The 18,414-nt window shown below is 48.8% G+C and overlaps 1 protein-coding gene across 1 annotated transcript; it reads left to right on the forward strand.

Annotated features, from left to right (window-relative positions):
* The first annotated feature begins 491 nt into the window (after positions 1–491).
* ACKR1 (atypical chemokine receptor 1 (Duffy blood group)) lies at positions 492–3,712 on the forward strand. The gene is made up of 3 exons (XM_063624954.1): positions 492–834; positions 2,118–2,196; positions 2,673–3,712. The coding sequence occupies exons 2-3, from the start codon at positions 2,176–2,178 to the stop codon at positions 3,660–3,662; spliced, it is 1,011 nt and encodes a 336-aa protein (XP_063481024.1). The 5' UTR covers positions 492–834; positions 2,118–2,175; the 3' UTR covers positions 3,663–3,712.
* Positions 3,713–18,414: the final 14,702 nt, after the last annotated feature.

Here is an 18,414-nt window from a genome sequence, read left to right on the forward strand (position 1 = left end):
TAGCAGGCCTGCCCACCCCCCTTCAGTTCAGGTAATACAGTTGTGAATCTTCCGGCCGCTGGTTAGGGCCCTGGGCACCACAGGCAGCCCCTCACCTAAGCCAGGGCCTACTCCTCTTACAACAGCAAGGGAGCCCTGGGGCCCCAGGCCTGTCGAGCTTCTTATCTCCCAGCACCCGCTTTTGGGAAAACGACTTTTCCTCTTTGAGCTGAACCACTCTGTCCATATTACACAGAAGCCATATTTGTATGGGGGGTGGGAGGGAGAGGGGCTGTTGTGCTGTGTGTGTCTGTCCAGGGGTGGGGGGGTGGGGGAAGGGAGCAGGGAGGGGACCGTGTATCTTTATAATCTTTCTAACTCTCCTGTGCTAATCTCAGAGGGGCCACCCTCAATATATCTGGATTATCTGTGTCATTCAGCTGCCTCCTTTCTGCTCCTCTTGCTGCTGCTGGGATGTGTGTATGTGAGGGTCTTCTTCCCATACTCCTTGCACCTGGTGCCTGGTGCCTCAAAAGGTGGTGTGTCCCTTGCCAGGCCACTCCCAAGGATATCTATGTACAGCAACAATATAACTCTACAAGGGAGAGAAGTGTATTCACTTCCTTTTGCTAACCCCTTCCTTTCCGGAGAGTGTCTTGGGGGGCATCTGACTGCTTCCCCCCACCCTCTGCCAGACATCGCTGGAGAATGTTAAGACGGCGATGGAGACACCATCAACGCCACCCTGGAGAGCATCACCAGACACCACCAGACCAAATTCACTTTCCAGCCCCTGCATGTTGAACCTGAAACTTGAGCTAGTGTCTTGGGAGAAAAGGGGGAAATCTCTACGAGGTACCCATCCTTCTGCACGTTAGGTCTGAGGTGCTTGGCCCCCTAGGAAGTCCTACATGAATGAGACAGAAGGTCCTTAACAACACTGGGGATGAAGCAGCCAATGCTGTTTTGGACAAATGAAACAGTGTCCCCTAAACCAGCCCTTTCTATCTCATTGCTCTGACTTGGACACGCCATGGCTCACCGATCCCAAAGTCCCCACTATGTCTCCCCAGCTGAGGAAATAAAAGCAGAAAGGGGTGATGAAACAGTGAAGATCCTTGGGAAACAGCTGAGGAGGGGAGGCAGGGGGAAGAGGCCACTAAAAAAGTGAAATGGGCTTAGGAGGATCGGCCTGCCTGCAGGGTAGATGCCCTTTCTCTCTGCTGGCCACCTCTGCCCCTCAATGAGAAACTTCACATAGTGCTAAGATGCCTGGCCAATGAAACAGTTCCAGAGACTTTATGTCCCCCAGTAGAAATATGAATAGAAATCACTCTGTGGGCAATGGTCCCATTTTAAAATATGCTGTCCCATTGTCCCCTAGAGCCTACTCTAACTTGTCAGACCATGTATTCCACTTCATATGCAAGAGGCATGCACTGAACCCATAGGTGGCTGGGCAAACACCCAATAGCTCCCTGAAATGGCTTCATTATGCAGCCTCGACAGCCACGCCAACCCTCCCACTCTCACACTGAAACACCCAGACCTAGAGATAGCCAGACACACCCAGACACCCGCCAAGCCCCTCACATACAGATATATGCACACTGATACACAGCAAACGTACACAGAGATCAGTACACACAAAGAGCTTACGCCCACATGCACACACCCCTCAGGTGGGACAGAGTTGACCACCACCACCTTTCTCTCAAACACATGGCTTTTGAACTGCCTTTCCTTGGATCAAGTTCAAGGGGATGGAGGAGCAGTGAGAGTCAGCCGCCCTTCCCCTCCAATTTCCCAGCACCTCCCTTATCTCTGCCTCACAAGTCACCCAGCCCCCCTCTCTTCCTTCCTTGTGCTTGAAGAATCTCTACTTGCTGGAAAGCCCCCTGTTTTCTCGATCTCCCTTTCCACTTCGGTAAAATGCCCACTTTCTGGTCCCCACCTTTTTCCTGAGTGTAGTCCCAACCAGTCAAATCCAACCTCAAAACAGGAAGCCCCGAGGCCAGTGCCCCCCAATAGGCCTGAGGCTTGTGCAGGCAGTGGGCGTGGGGTGAGGCTTCCTGATGCCCCCTGTCCCTGCCTGGAACCTGATGGCCCTCATTAGTCCTTGACTCTTATCTTGGAAGCACAGGCGCTGACAGCCGTCCCAACCCTTCTGTCTTCGGGCCTGAACCAAACGGTGCCATGGGAAACTGTCTGCACCGGGTGAGTATGGGGCCAGGGCCCAGAGTCCCTTACCCCTATGCCCCTCATTTCCCCCGCTGTTTGCCCCTCAGTCTTTATATCTCTTCCTTTTCCTCTTCATCTTTTCTCCCTTCCTTCTTTTTCCGCTTCCTTTAAAGTCTTTTTCCTTCTCCCCTTCCTATGCTAGCCTCCTAGCTCCCTCTTGTGTCCCTCCCTTTGCCTTTGAGTCAGTTCCATCCTGGTCTCTTGGTGCCTTCCCTTCTGACCTTGCACTGCTCCTCCCGCCCCAGCTGCCCTGGCTTCCCCAGGACCGTTCCTGCTCCGGCTCTTCAGGCTCCCTGCTTTGTCCTTTTCCACTGTTCACACTGCATCTGACTCCTGCAGAGACCTTGTTCTCCCACCCGACCTTCCTCTCTGCCCTCCCCTCCCACCTGCCCCTCAATTCCCAGGAGACTCTTCCGGTGTAACTGATGGCCTCCTCTGGGTATGTCCTCCAGGCGGAGCTCTCCCCCTCAACTGAGAACTCAAGTCAGCTGGACTTTGAAGATTTATGGGATTTTTCCTATGGTGGGAATGATTCCTTCCCAGATGTAGACTACGATGCCAACCTGGAAGCAGCTGCCCCCTGCCACTCCTGTAACCTGCTGGATGACTCTGCACTGCCCTTCTTCATCCTCACCAGTGTCCTGGGCATCCTAGCTAGCAGCACTGTCCTCTTCATGCTTTTCAGACCTCTCTTCCGCTGGCAGCTCTGCCCTGGCTGGCCTGTCCTGGCACAGCTGGCTGTGGGCAGTGCCCTCTTCAGCATTGTGGTGCCCATCTTGGCCCCAGGGCTAGGTAGCACTCGCAGCTCTGCCCTGTGTAGCCTTGGCTACTGTGTCTGGTATGGCTCAGCCTTTGCCCAGGCTTTGCTGCTAGGGTGCCATGCCTCCCTGGGCCACAAACTGGGTGCAGGCCAGGTCCCAGGCCTCACCCTGGGGCTCACTGTGGGAATTTGGGGAGTGGCTGCCCTACTGACACTGCCTGTCACCTTGGCCAGTGGTGCTTCTGGTGGACCCTGCACCCCGATATACAGCACGGAGCTGAAGGCTTTGCAGGCCACACACACTGTAGCCTGTCTTGCCATCTTTGTCTTGTTGCCATTGGGTTTGTTTGGAGCCAAGGGGCTGAAGAAGGCATTGGGTATGGGGCCAGGACCCTGGATGAACATCTTGTGGGCCTGGTTTATTTTCTGGTGGCCTCATGGGGTGCTTCTAGGACTGGATTTCCTGGTGAGGTCCAAGCTGTTGCTGTTGTCAACATGTCTGGTCCAGCAGGCTCTGGACCTGCTGCTGAACCTGGCAGAAGCCCTGGCAATTTTGCACTGTGTGGCTACACCCCTGCTCCTCGCCCTATTCTGCCACCAGGCCACCCGCACCCTCTTGCCCTCTCTGCCCCTCCCTGAAGGACGGTCTTCCCATTTGGACACCCTTGGAAGCAAATCCTAGTTCTCTTCCCACCTGTCAACCTGAATTAAAGTCTACACTGCCTTTGTGAAGCGGGTGGTTTCTTATTTTGTCTGGGGAGAGGAAGGAGAATGGAGAGAGACATTTTTACGTCAGACTTTCTTGCCAGTGTCTGTTTCTATAGCTGGCCTGGGAAGAAGTTGAATGATGAATAAATACCCTCAGGGTACACAGATATTCTCTTGAGGTGTGGGGTCACTGCCATCTCAAGGGAGAAGGGAAGAGGAACCAGAGCATGAGGGGAGTCGTTAAACCAAAAAACCCAGAAGGGATGGCTTAGCTGGAAAAAAAGCTGTTCTGGGAAGCAAATGTAATAGGAACCCAAACTGAGAGATAAACAGGGAAGAGTGATGACGAAGCCCAGAGCAATACCACCTCCCCATGTCCTACCTGCCCAGCCTCTCTCTGTCTTCTGTCTCCTCTCTGGCTTTGTTTAGTGATTAGGATGGTGGTGGGGAAGGTGAAAGAAGCATCCCAGGGGATGTTACTTAGTTCAGGGAACATATCAAGATAATTTAAAAAGCCACTTCCTGGGAGTCATCTCTCCCAGGTTCCTCAGCATGACCTGAATGTGCGTGTCCGTGTGTGTGTGTGTGTGTGTGTATACATCTGTTTCTCGATCTGTTAGAATCTACCTTTATGTTAGATGTATGCATGTAAAAACATATGTCCACCCACGAGCTTGCATCTCTGTCAGCACCTGAACTGCGCACACCTGTGCCTGTGCACTGACTTTTCTCAGGACCCAAACCCCCACTCAATTCTGCACCCATCCCTGTTCACAGGATACAGAATCGGGATTTATGACTCACTCCTTACCCAAATGAGTTTTCTTTACCCTGGTTTTTAAGCCTAGTCTTTTCTGTGTAGGATGTGTGGAGGGAAGAAAAGATCAAGAAGTTGTGAAGGGTGGAGAAACTTGAAGGGGGAGGCCCTGATCTGATTCATCTTCTGCTTGGAATTCCCTGAATTTCCCTTTCAAAATCTCAGCTTTTGAAATAAACCTTTATTTCCCAAATACATCTTTCCTTCCACCTTCCACACAATAGCCCAATCCCCTGGGCACCTCTTTCCCAAATATACCCCTGATTCTCTGGCTGCTTAATCATGACCTTTGAGATTTTTCTCAGCCTCTACCTACCCAAGTTTAGATGGCTGGAAGGACAGAAGCCCCTCCTCATTAGGGGCACAGCTTTTACCACCAAGAGCAGATTCACCCTCTACCCAAGAGGCTACAAAACAGTTAGTTCCTACCTCTAACCCAACTAAAGGCTGGGGAAACTTGAGCAGATACGTTCTATCAGTTGAACCCAATTACCATCTTTCCATTTTCCTAAGATATGCTATACCTGGTTTCTTTACTAAAATGTTTCTGCTTGACTCTCTGGGCTTGGGAATAGTAGGTGAGTGCGGCAGAGGTGCAGAGATGAGTTAGAATAGCTTAGGCAGGAGGGTGCAAAAAGCTTTAGGGAATTTTCCTGGGTGGGTGCCACGACAAAGCCTCTAAATCTCCCACCTCCTGTCTCTTAGCAACCACCAGGTTAGCTCCTGATTGGTTCGTCCTAAATTGAAAGGCGGGATTTAGGGACCGATTGAGACGCGGGAGACATTCTGAAACAGAAAAGAAGGGAAAGAAAATGAAGAGAAAGGAAATAATTTACAAACCTAAATTATGCTCTGGTTTCCAACCACAGTTCATGAATGTGTTCTAGTATTTTTCCCCCGCTTTTTTTTTTCCAGGCTCCTCTCAATATCCCCCTCCCGTCCTTGACCACTCTTCCAATTCTACCAGATGTTGCTTTCCTCCCTTACAAGGTACTGATTTGGAAGCTGACCTAGTTGAGGAGGAGGAGAGGGCATTTTTGACTCCCTGAATCTTCCAGTGTCAACCTGATGCAAGGGAGGCTTAATTTAAGACCACTTGGCTTGTCTTATCTGCCCCCGACCCTGTGCCTCTGGATAGAAATCCCTGGTCAGTCAGTCCAGTTAGAAAGAACCTCAGACTCCCGGGTAATAGCTTGGCAGCTCTTATGGCTTTCACAAAGGAAAAGCAGCTGCAGAAGCCCGAAGCTGCTAAGAGGTTAGGGTGGGCTGGAGACAGTGCCCCACCCCCGCCCCCTGCTACATCCTCCTCATCCCCACCCCCACCGGGATTGTTCCAGGCCTTTTGGGCTGCCCTTTCCCTGCCATTACCTAGGCAGCACTTGGAGAGCTCCACCTTAAGTCTAACCTAGACCTCAGTCATTTCTTTAAAGCTTCCTTGGGGACCTGCCACCCCATGCATTTAACCCACTACATGCCATCAACCACTCTAAAATTGGTCTCAATCTGGCATCTTTTCTGCAACCCTTCAGGAATACAAATCTTGTCTCCTTAGAGCCCTTAAGAATTTAATCTTAGGGTTGGCAGGGACTTTAGCTGTGTATGAGATATTGGGCCTCCTGGCTAAAGAAAAAAATCCTCTCAGAAAGATGAGAGCCAGGGAAGCAAGCTCTTGGGAAAACACAGGACCCTGAGGAAGGTCAGTTTGCTTTGCTTTCTAAAGGAGAGAGATTATTCAAGGGAAGTTTGAACATCACATTGACGCTCATAGTTCATTTATTCCAAGCTGAGGCCCCTCCCTTAGGATTTAGAAAACAAATGCTTGGTCCTCACACCCTTTTTCCATTCCTATTTCCCTATCCCCCAACCCCATCACCACCTTCCTCCCTCAGAGGAATTCTGATTGAGAACTTCACTGGGATTTCAAACCCAATTCATCGCCAACTCTAATTGCCAGAGATTTGCATGAAAACCATCGTATGCTATCTAATTATTCTGACAACAGCAGCCCGCCGTCTGGGCACAAGGAGAATCGCAGTTTAATTAACAATAATGCACCTTGCCGACGAATGTGACTGTTTAGGTTAATTAACAAGTCCAAGTCCTTCCAAATCATCTCTAGACATCTAGGTGATTTGGGCAGGAGGGGTGTGGGGAACACAGGGAGAGATGGGGAATGTTTAAACATCATTTCAGCAAAAATGCATGTTAGCTTTCTTCTTTCCTCTAACTATTTGGTGAAGGGAAGAGAAAATCTCTGAGAGACTGGCTCTGGAAAATTGGTTGGGGGATTTTGGGAACATCTTCTTCTCTTCTTTTTTTTTTTTTGAGACAGAATCTCACTCTGTTGCCCAGGCTGGAGTGTAGTGGCGGAATCTCAGCTCACTGCAACCTCCGCCTCCCAGGTTCAAGCGATTCTCCTGCCTCAGCCTCCTGAGTAGCTGGGATTACAGGCGTGCGCCACCACGCCAGGCTAATTTTTTGTATTTTTAGTAGAGACGGGGGTCTCACCAGTTTGGCCAGCCTGGTCTCGAACTCTGACTTCAGGTGATCCACCTGCCTCAGCCTCCCAGAGTGCTGGGATTACAGGCGTGAGCCACTGTGCCCGGCGGGAACATCATTTTAAGGGGATGTATCAGACATCTTTATGTTGCACTTAGATTTAGGAAATCTTTTGGACACATTTTTATAAATGAGAAGATTAAGTTCTTATAGCTCTCTAGTATCTTGAAATCATTGCCTGATTGTTTGCAAACTTGGTTTCTAGCATGAAAGCCTCAACTCCCCCATCAATGCCGTTTGTCCTCAGCTTTCTTTATATGTTCCTACCACATCTGTGGTCATTTAAATTTGCCTACTGCTTGTGAACCCGGGAGGTGGAGCTTGCAGTAAGCCGAGATCGCGCCACTGCACTCCAGCCTGGGCGACAGAGTGAGACTCCATCTCAAAAAAAAAAAAAAAAAAAAAAAAGAAGTTGCCTACTGCCTTTGATTTCCTAGATACCGTGTCAAGTTTCACCCTTGCCCTCTTCAAAGATAACTGTATTTTTTTCCTGGGTAGTTTTCTGTATCATGCAAAAATACATTGTATGTAGCTCCAAACTGTACCTTTCATCTTTCTAGTCTTTCTAAGAGCACGGACCTAGTCTTCTTCCTCTAAATCAGGTATTACTAATGTTTAGGGGATAGGAGGAGGGTTATAGGCCTCTTAGAAAATCCAATGAAAGTAATAAAGTTACTTTTTAGAAAAATCCAATATTATACCCTAAATTTGGCATCTAGTTCTTCGCTACTACATTTGAGTTAATCCTGAGTGTTTCTGTACTCTCTGACAGGACTTCCACGATTAGCTGGTGGCCTTGTCTCCCCACAGCTCAAGAAGCTTTATGCCCAGGGGTGAATTTTGTTCTTTGAAGGGGCAAATCTGTTTTCCACTCTAAGAGTCTTTGCACTTGATATCTCTTCTGCCCCAAATGCTCCTTCCTGTGCTCTTTATGTGACTGACAACTTCTTGTCCTTGGGGTCTCTGTGCAAATATCACCTCCCTCAGGAGTGATCTTCCCTGACATCCAGTGGAATGTAGCCTGGCCATGCCACACCCAATTATTCTCTACCAGTTCACCTTGGATGTTTCCATTGTAGCATTTATCACGTTAAAATTTTGTTTATTCGTTTATTTGCTTATCAGTTTACTGCTTGTCTACCTCCTCCCTCCAACACTAGAAAAGAAACTTCAACCATGCAAGAGTCCTTTCTCTGACTGGCACATGATCAGAGCTCAGGAAACATCTACTTAATACCCAAGTTAATTTCATGAATAAAGATTCATTGCCCACACTGGAACATTCACAGTCCAGAGAGGGAATAGGAACAAGTAAGCAAATAATTGATGCAGAAAACTGACCTCTTCTCCCTAAGTCCTCCAGAGCCTCTCCCATGTCATTCCAGTGTCTGGGGGCTGAAGAGGCTAGAGAATCTTCTGTAGATTTCTGGCCTGTGAACCTGTTTTTTGTGTGTGTCAATTCATGGCTGACTGGAGCTGAGGACTTCACCACAGTTCCTGAACCACGCATTAAAGAAACAATGCTTCCTTTCCTTTGGGATACTGCCGGGTTTTTGGCCAGCAGGGGAAAACTGGGAAAGGTTGTTATTTTTCATCTTTGCTTGAGGAAAAGTGAGTCACTGAGACTCCCCCAGAGTTCTGGGAGACAAAGTCCTTCACTGGCTCAGAATCAAATTCATAGTCCAGCCACCTCCTCAGATTGCATCATTCTCAGGGAGAGCCCACTGCCCCCCATGGACTGAAAAGTCACCATGTTGATTTTTTTTTCTTCGGTTTTCTCTCCTTCCTTTTAGTTTCAACTTAGCTCCCCTTCCAACCCTACTCCTTCCCCACCTGTGAAAGCTGGTTCCTACTCTCACCTTCTGGCCTCTGTCGCCCCCCTGTGGCAATTGATCTCTCTGCAGTTTTGGGAACAGGATCACCCTTTAAGGCACTTAAGGGTGTATAATTAATTTCATTTAAAGAATTTGTTGAGTACCTACTACATTCAAGATGCTAGTGAAAGTACTGGAATACTTGGAAATGAATCATACACAATTATTGACATCAGAATCTCTCTGGACCCACCTGGTCCCCCATCCCCTCCCTTCCTTCCTTCCGTCCTTCCTTCCTTCCTTCCTATTTCTCAAATTTTCCCAGTCCTCTCGCAAACAACCTTGAACAAATTTGGATCCCAGGACACACAGAAAATCCACAAATCCCTCAGTCACCTAGACTTCTCAGAGCAAACTTCTATTTCACAGTCAAAGGCCCATAGCAAATCGCACAGCCTCTACTCAGTGGGTGTTCCTGTCTCAGTGTCATGTTCAGAAGTGTTCCTTACATGCAGACGCACAGAAGATACAAGAGCAAGAAGCTCTTGCCCTTTCACACTCCTCCAGGGTGGTTGCGGTGGATTCTGGAAGCCAATACACTGAAAGACAATTACCCAGAGTAGAGGGAATGGGTGTGGAGCCTTGGAGAAGGAAGTTCTTTACAAATTAGTGGACCCTTTCCTGTCTGTGACCTGACAAAGAGGTGAGGAAGAAGTGGACTGTCTGTGCTATCTGCCCGGATGCTTCCAAAAACACGAACATGCTTCTCCTCCCCCCATGATCTCCCTCAAGCCTCAGAACAGGGTTGTTCCCTTCACATACTGGGTTGATTGACAGGGGGGACTTCCATGGAATGCTTTGGGGAGTGTGACAAGAGCAAGGGAAGGGAAGGTCACTGGGATAGCAAACGTATGCAGAAATTAAATAAAATATAATAGGGATTATGCAAAACCTGCGTTTAAAAAATCAATTGCACAAAAACAGGATGGAAGATACCTGGCTCAACAGAAGTTCTTGTAAAAAAAAATTTAAAAGACTTAGAGGTTTTGCTTGGCTACAAGCTAAAGATGATTCAATAGTGCAAGTGGTAGCCAAAACGCTAATGCAGACTCAAACTGCATTAAGAGACAAAGTGTACAAGATGAGGGAGTGCACAGCACCACCCCTGCCCTGGACAGGCCATATTTAGAATAGAGGGCTTGGCTCTGGGTACTGCATGTTTAAAGGCCACTAACAAATGAGAGTTCTTAAAAAGGGGGTGGCCAGGCTGGGTGCAGCTGCTCACGCTTATAATCGTAACATTCTGGAAGGCTGAGGTCGGCAGATTGCTTAAGCCCAGGAGTTCCAGACCAGTCTGGGTAACATGATTAAACCCCATCTGTACACATACACACACACACGCACACAAATAATACAAAAATTAGCTGGGCTTGGTGGTGTGTGCCTGCAGTATCAACTACACAAGGGGCTGAGGTGGGAAGATCCCTTGAGTCTGGGAGGTTGAGGCTGCAGTGAGCCGTGATTGTGTCACTGCACTCCAGCCTGGGCGACAGAGTGAGACCTTGTCTGAAAAAAGAAAAAAGTGAAGACAAGGGAGAGGGAACTAGTGGCTAAAATGTTGACAATCTAGAGACGATGTTACTTCTACACAGAGAGACTAAAGGTGCAAGGGAGTCAGGGGTCGGGGAAATTTACAATGGAAATATGTAGAAAATATATAGTTGTCTTTAACTCAACAGTTGTGCTGTTCAAAAAGCATTAGGCATGTATGTAGCTTCAGAATTAGAAACACTGAATGAGAAGAAGTAACAGGGAGGCTGATTTTGGCTGAATGTTAGGAAGAGCTTTTGACAATTCAATCTGAGCCACAGAGATGGGTGTCACATTCTGGAGGGAGGGAGGGAGAGAGGGAAGGAAGAAGTGGAGGGAGGAAGAAAATGCGTATGAGCAGACCATGTGTTAGGCACTGCTCTGTGTTCTTGTTTTACAGTGGTAAGCATATCAGATGTGGGCCTTGCCTTTGTGGTGTTTGGAGACTAAAGTGAAAGGCAGTAATTAGACACATAAACAGACAAATAAATTACAAATGCTGTTATGAAATAACAGCATTTAAGAGAAATGCAAATAAAAAAATTGCTTCTCTGGTGCAAATAAGAGAAAGAAAATAAGAAGATAAAAGTGAGAGGTGACACCGTGCTGGCAGCCCTCACAGCCCTCGCTCGCTCTGGGTGCCCCTCTGCCTGGGCTCCCACTTTGGCGGCACTTGAGGAGCCCTTCAGCCCACCGCTACACTGTGGGATCCCCTTTCTGGGCTGGCTAAGGCGGGAGCCTGCTCCCTCAGCTTGCAGGGAGGTGTGGAGGGAGAGGCGCGAGCAGGAACCGGGGCTGCGCGCAGTGCTTGCGGGTCAGCTGGAGTTCTGGGTGGGTGTGGGCTTGGCGGCCCCACACTCGGAGCGGCCGGCGGGCCCTGCCGGCCCTGGGCAATTAGGGACTTAGCACCCGGGCCAGCGGCTGTGGAGGGTGTACTGGGTCCCCCAGCAGTGCCAGCCCACCGGCGCTGCGCTCGATTTCTCACCAGACCTTAGCTGCCTTCCCGCGGGGCAGGGCTGGGGACCTGCAGCCCACCATGCCTGAGCCTCCCACCCCCTCCATGGGCTCCTGTGTGGCCCGAGCCTCCCCGATCAGGGCCACCCCTTGCTCCACAGCACCCAGTCCCATCGACCACCCAAGGGCTGAGGAGTACGAGCGCACGGTGAGGACTGGCAGGCAGCTCCACCTGCAGCCCTGGTGCAGGATCCACTGAGTGAAGCCAGCTGGGCTCCTGAGTCTCGTGGAGATGTGGAGAACCTTTATGTCTACCTCAGGGATTGTAAATGCACCAATCAGCACCCACTGTCTAGCTCACGGTCTGTGAATGCACCAATCGACACTCTGTATCTAGCTACTCTGGTGGGGCCTTGGAAAACCTTTATGTCTAGCTCAAGGATTGTAAATACGCCAATTGGCACTCTGTATCTAGCTCAAGGTTTGTAAACACACCAATCAGCACCCTGTGTCTAGCTCAGGGTTTGTGAGTGCACCAATCGACACTCTGTATCTGGCTGCTCTGGTGGGGCCTTGGAGAACCTTTGTGTCCATACTCTGTATGTAATTGATCTGATGGGGACGTGGAGAACCTTTATGTCTAGCTCAGGGATTGTAAATGCACCAATCAGTGCCCTGTCAAAACAGACCACTGGGCTGTACCAATTAGCAGGACGTGGGTGGGGCCAGATAAGAGAATAAAAGCAGGCTGCCCAGCCAGCAGTGGCAACCCGGTTGGGTTCCCTTCCACACTGTGGAAGCTTTGTTCTTTCATTCTTTGCAATAAATCTTGCTACTGCTCACTCTTTGGGTCCACACTGCTTTTATAAGCTATAACACTCACCACGAAGGTCTGCAGCTTCACTCCTGAAGCCAGCGAGACCACGAGCCCACTGGGAGGAACGAACAACTCCAGACGCGCCGCCTTAAGAGCTGTAACACTCACCACGAAGGTCTGCAGCCTCGCTCCTGAGCCAGCGAGACCACGAACCCACCAGAAGGAAGAAACTCCGAACACATCAGAACATCAGAAGGAACAAACTCCAGACGTGCCACCTTAAGAGCTGTAACACTCAGCGCGAGGGCCCACGGCTTCATTCTTGAAGTCAGCGAGACCAAGAACCCACCAATTCCGGACACAAAAGTAATTCGGGTTATGAGTTCATAGCTACAGAAAGGATCCAAGCTATGGCTTGATGGTAATAAATTATCAAAATGTCACAGAAAGCATCCCCTGAATTGGGTTAAAGCTGGGACCAGTCCAACTGCTTTCTTTCAAATTGGCAATACATTGGAATCACCTAGAGGAAGATTTTCAATAGTCCTTGATCTGATCCAAGATACCATTAATCATAATTTTTGGAACTAGAAGACTCTGAAACTCTATGATAATATGTTAAGTGAAAGAACTAGACTAAAATGCGTAATCTTTGATTCTGGTGTCTGGGTTTCACTTGTGATGACTTTAGTCTCTTTGCTTGGGTTATGGAACTAAATTCCTCTGGTGCAGAGCTAGGATAACTTTGTCTCTTCAGGAGACCAAACAACGAAGGGATTCCTAGCCAGATATGCACCTAACCTGAATTTTTCCAAGAGGTGGGTACCATTCCAGGCACTAGCTGCTGCAGAGAAATTGTAGCTGGTTCCTGGGGTCCCTCTAGTGGTCAGAAGCTGTCACTTCAATTCTCTTCTCTTTGGCCCAGGTTTGGCCAGAGAATTTGCTGATACAGGCTCTAAGAGGGAGCGGGAGTCACGCAAAAAGCAGGCAGAGAAACCTAAATACATGTATATTTCAGAAGGTTCTTCTCTATAATTAACATTAAAAATAGAGGTGACATAACTCAGGAATTTCTTTCCAAATTTTTCCTGACCCTTTTTACCTTGTCTTGGCTAATTTAAATTTAGAGAAAGAAGGGAGTTGACGGAGATAACAACTTTTAGAAATCAGAGTAGACAGCTCCCCAGGATACCAGGCCATCAGTTAGGGATTCCAAGTTTCATTTTCATTCCCTGGCAAAATGCAAAACATATCAGAGTTGGGTAGTCAGATAGAGCACTGGGTTGAGTAGGGAGATATGAGTTGTGCATTCTGAGCTGTGACACTTCGCAGCTTTCGAAGTTTCTAAGAGAAAAAGCAGGTAATGACGCCTTCCTTGCCTGGCTCACAGGTCTGATGTAAAGATTAAATGCACTGACAGATGTGGAAGCTCTGAAATCAGTTACAGCTGGGAGGAAATACACTGCAATTAGTATTAAAGAAGAGTTTGCCCTGCAGGCAATTTGAAAAATGTCCATTGCCTTTTGGGGCCATTTCATCTAAACACAAGTTCTCACAAAGGCAGCAGCACGTGGGAGCTGGACTGCTAGGAGTTACCCTTCCAGCTCTGTCCTTGGGTGCGTTCTCAGCCCTGTGACCAAAGGACTCACAGAATCTACCTAAAACAGTGTTTCATAGGGACCTCTAAGGAAGGATTCCCTTACAACAGAGGTCAACGGGGGGCGAGGGAAGGGAGCAGGTGGTAGTAGTGATGGTAATGGGAGCTGTTGGTGGGTATTTTAATGGCATTTGGGCTGGCTTTTCTGCATTATAGTATTGTTTAGAGAAGGGCTTAAAATGCTCTTGAACTGCCACAAAATCTTTTATCATACTTAACCTTATACACGGACCCTCAAATGACCACATTGCAACTTTTCTCACAACCCTCTCCTGTGGATTCTGTTCCTTGGTGTCCTTTGGAAGCTCCTTGTTGTGGGAGGGTGGAGTGGTTGGGAGAACTCATCTGCTTATCAGCCATGGAGCTCCCCCCAACTCATTGGAAATACATTAATGCCACGTCATCTACTAATGCCATTCAAGTTGTGGGCTATGGATCAATATCAGCATCACTGGGGAGCTTGTAGGAAATGCAGACTTTCAGGTTCCACACCAGATCTGCCGCTGAATCAGAAGCCGCACTTTCACAAGATCCTAAGTGATTCGTCTGCACACTGAAGTTTAAGAAGCACCCCACATTTTGCTGGATATTCAACAAAATGAGAACCTGACTTTAGGGTTTCCTTTCTCCCACCCTACCACTACCTCCAGCAGTCTCCTTGTCTTCCAGATTCCACCTTAAAATTCAGGAATCACCACCGCACTGAGGACAGCCCTGCACAAACATCAAGTTCCCATGCTTTAGGAAAAGTGACAAAAACCCACACCGCCTTTCTTTCCCAGGCTCCCTTTGCCCCAGAAAAATAGACCTTCCTCAAATCTTCCTCCAAGGCCGGGTGCAGTGGCTCACACCTGTAATCCCAGCACTTTGGGAGGCCGAGGCAGGAGGATCACCTGAGGTTAGGAGTTCAAGACCAGCCTGGCCAAGCATGGTGAAACCCCATCTCTACAAAAATAAGAAAATTAGCCGAGTGTGGGGGTGGTGCCTGTATTCCCAGGTACTCGGGAGGCTGAGGGAGGAGAATCACTTGAACCCGGGAGGGAGAGGTTGCAGTGAGCTGAGATTGCTCCACTGCACTCCAGCCTGGGTAACAGAGAGAGACTCTTCTTAAAAAAATGAAATAAATAAATAAATAAATCTTCCCCTAAATGGCACAGATCTGAGCGCTGTGTGGCAATGGGGGACACAACCTTTCTACCTGTCTTTCTTTCTCCTGCTTTGGGTGGGAGGGGCCTCTGGAAAGAAAGGTGACTGTGCGGAGCCATCACTGTGTCAGGTGTGATGCAAAAGTAAGATCAGAAGTGAGTGCTGAGGGGTGCCAAGGAGCTGGGCATAGGATGGAAGAATGTGCCCCCGGAAGGTAGCAGAGAGACCACACAGAGTCACGAGGCATGTGGGGTCTCAGGCTGTGCACCCCCAGACACCAGGGCAAGTGGGCACACTCACACGCACATGTGTACGCAGCCACACACGGTCTACTGCTTCTGGACTCTGTGTCCAGGTACACATCGCAGAAGGCAGGCAGAGGCCATGCCACCCCATTCCCAGTGGCCAGAGCTTGTCCATGCTCTGTGGCACAGACACCTCATAGCCCAGTCCCCACACTCTGTACTCAGTCTGCTGATGCCTGAAATGACTGCGACGAGAGATTGCTCTCCTTGGCAAACATTGTCCCCTCTCTGTGCTCCTCTTTTAACACAGACATTTCTCCAAGAGGGGCAATGGATTAAATAACAGATACTCCTTGTAAGTTAATAATCAGAAATGTTGCCACAGGGAGGGTCAAGGGCAGCAGGAGAAAAACAGGCAGCTGAGGAGGGACAAGGAGCTGAAAGAAAGAAGAAGCAGGGGCGGGGCAGCTGGAAGACAGATTTTACCTGCATCACAATTACACCAAGGAGCAGTGCTGGTCTGTAGTGCAGGATGGGGGCCTGGATTACACAGACCTGACTTCTCAGGGACATATGGGGGAACTAGCATTTCCAGGCTTCTGATGGGCCTCCTGGGATCTAGCCAGACTCACCTCAAAACAATTCCACCTGCAGTCAAAGAGATTCTTAAAACATGCCAATCTATCCCTATCACTCCTGCAAGTATCCGTGGCTTCCCCATCATCCTAGTGTAAAGCCAAGCTTAGCACAGCTCCCAAGGTCCTCCCGAACCTTCCCCAAACCTGTCTCTCCAGCCTCATCAATCACGCTAACTTTTAGACATGATAAATGACTAGTAGTTCCCCCAAAGCAAGCCACCTTCCCTCCGGCCTCTGTGCCTTAGTGTGGGGCCGCTCCATCGGCCTGGAAAGCTCTCAACACCTCCCCTTCATCTAGCTAATGCCTACATGTTCGAGACTTAGCTCTGGTGTTCCCTGACCTGAGCGCATCCTCTCTGTCCCTGCAAGCTGGGTTGGTGAGGTAGGTGTGACTGCTCTGTGCTCCTGAAGCACACTGGGCATAATAATGACTATCGTATATTATTTAACCACTGTTCTTATGTGTTGGTCCCGCCAACCGGGTTTCTTAAGGACAAAGGTTGTGGCTTACTTTTACTTTCCAGAACATAGCCCAGTGCTGGACAGATAGTATGCATTTGAAATGTCTGTTGTGTATATTGATGTATGTATTGAGGATAGAGGTTAAGTACAAAACCCTTTGGGAGCTAATGGACTCTTTTTACTAAAGAGAAAAATGGGGCTCTCCAATCAGAAGTTATGCAGCTTGTCCAAGTATCAACTGTTAGAAACCAGAAAATTCTGAGTTTGAACCTAGGTCTATGTTCCAGGTGAATTTAAGGTCCTTGTTCCCTTTTCTCTTATGTGCTCAGCTGGTGGTAAGTCATAACTGCACTGCCCTGTTGCTGCATTTCCCATCATAAATTCAAGACATTCAGATCTAACCTTCCAGGAGGGAGCCTTAAAGCAAATCAGGTTTTGCGTTTTTGTTTCTATTTTAGTATTTATTTATTTATTTAGATTTTTTTTTTTTTTTGAGATGGAGTCTCACTCTGTCTCCCAGGCTGGAGTACAGTGTCACGATCTTGGCTCACTGCAACCTCCATCTCCTGGGTTTAAGCGATTCTCCTGCCTCAGGCTTCCAAGTAGCTGGGACTACAGGCACGCGCCACTGTGCCTGGCTAATTTTTGTAGTTTTAGTAGAGATGAGGTTTCACCCTGTTAGCCAGGCTGGTCTCAAACTACTCACTTCAGGTGATCTTCTGGCCTTGGCCTCCCAAAGTGCTGGGATTACAGGTGTGAGCCACCGCTCCCAGCCTGCCTGCTTGTTTTAGAGATGGTGGCTGAGGCTCAGGGATGTGGAACGTTCCCACATTACTGTAATACTCACAACAATATGATAATGTTATCATGTTATTACATCATGGTGGGGCCAAAATGGGATGGCAGGGACTGGGCATGAGGCAGGGGACAAGGATGAGATGGGCTGGTTTTTCCATCTCAGCCCAGAATAAATCAAAGCAATGTATATTTATTGACCGTGAGCTTATCTGGGTGCCCGAGCCCCCTCCCAAACCCCAGCAATAGGAGAAAGGTGACCAGGAGAACAAAGGCGGATGTTTCTCCAGCTACCCTCTCAGGTCAGAGGGAGAAATGGATGGAATCCATCACTTGGAGCCTGCTTCCTTCTGGCCTCACCACAAGGGGCCACATCCAGATGGAGAAAATAGTTAGGAGGGTCGCACATTTGCATACATTTGCATGTGTTTGCATATTCACACAGAACATGCAGCTCATTCTCAGGCAATTTTCAAGTAAATGTGATTATTGCCACCTTCAGGTTGTCATGGATAGATTTTGCTCTTCTCACTTTCGTTCTCACCCACCCACGGTCTCTGGGCCCTGATACAGGACGAGCCAGTGTGTGCATGTCGGGGAAGGGGATACGTGAAGGCGCAGGAGTGCCAGCACCAAGGAGAGGTGGCACCCGGGGCCAGGCACAAGGGCAGCACAGCAGCCTCGCCTTAGCCTGAATCCTCAAAGCACGCCATGCCGGCTGCTAGGTAACATCTGCTGTGTTCCTGCTAACAGCTATGCTGATTGGAATGGACATTCTCAGCAAGTTACATGCTTTTTCACTGGTGAGATGGCAGTGCAAGACAAAAATCTCTTTGGCACATAGGACAGTGGGCAGATGATGAGCATTATATGAATATAAGCTGTGAAGTCAAACATCAAGCTCCCAGTCCCTTGAGACTCTTTTCCTCTAGAGTGTATTACCCCCCAATCCACCTTTTCTTATAGAACCTGCTTTCCCTACTATTTGGCTCACAGTAGGTTCTTCCCAACAGCCTTTTAATGGTTCAGGGGCTCAAAAGGCCCAGAGGGGAGCCTGTTTGTTCTTGCAGGCTGACAGACAGTGGGCAGGAACAGCTATGTGCATGGAGAACACAGGAAATAAAGAACAAGCCTGATTGTTGCTGTTCTGCCTGGCGCTGAGAGGAGAGTCTCAGAAGCAACAGGACGTCAGGGTGTTCCTTCTTTGAGTTATTAAGTCAGAGAAAAGACTC

The sequence above is a fragment of the Symphalangus syndactylus genome, chromosome 12 (genome assembly GCF_028878055.3).
Source record: "Symphalangus syndactylus isolate Jambi chromosome 12, NHGRI_mSymSyn1-v2.1_pri, whole genome shotgun sequence".
Taxonomy (NCBI): domain Eukaryota; kingdom Metazoa; phylum Chordata; class Mammalia; order Primates; family Hylobatidae; genus Symphalangus; species Symphalangus syndactylus.

Excerpts from the sequence above, each read along its gene's own strand:
- ACKR1 (XM_063624954.1), top strand. The coding sequence starts at position 2,176 with ATGGGAAACTGTCTGCACCGG. Across the intron at positions 2,197-2,672 it reads TGGGAAACTGTCTGCACCGG|GCGGAGCTCTCCCCCTCAAC; the intron begins GTGAGTATGGGG and ends TATGTCCTCCAG.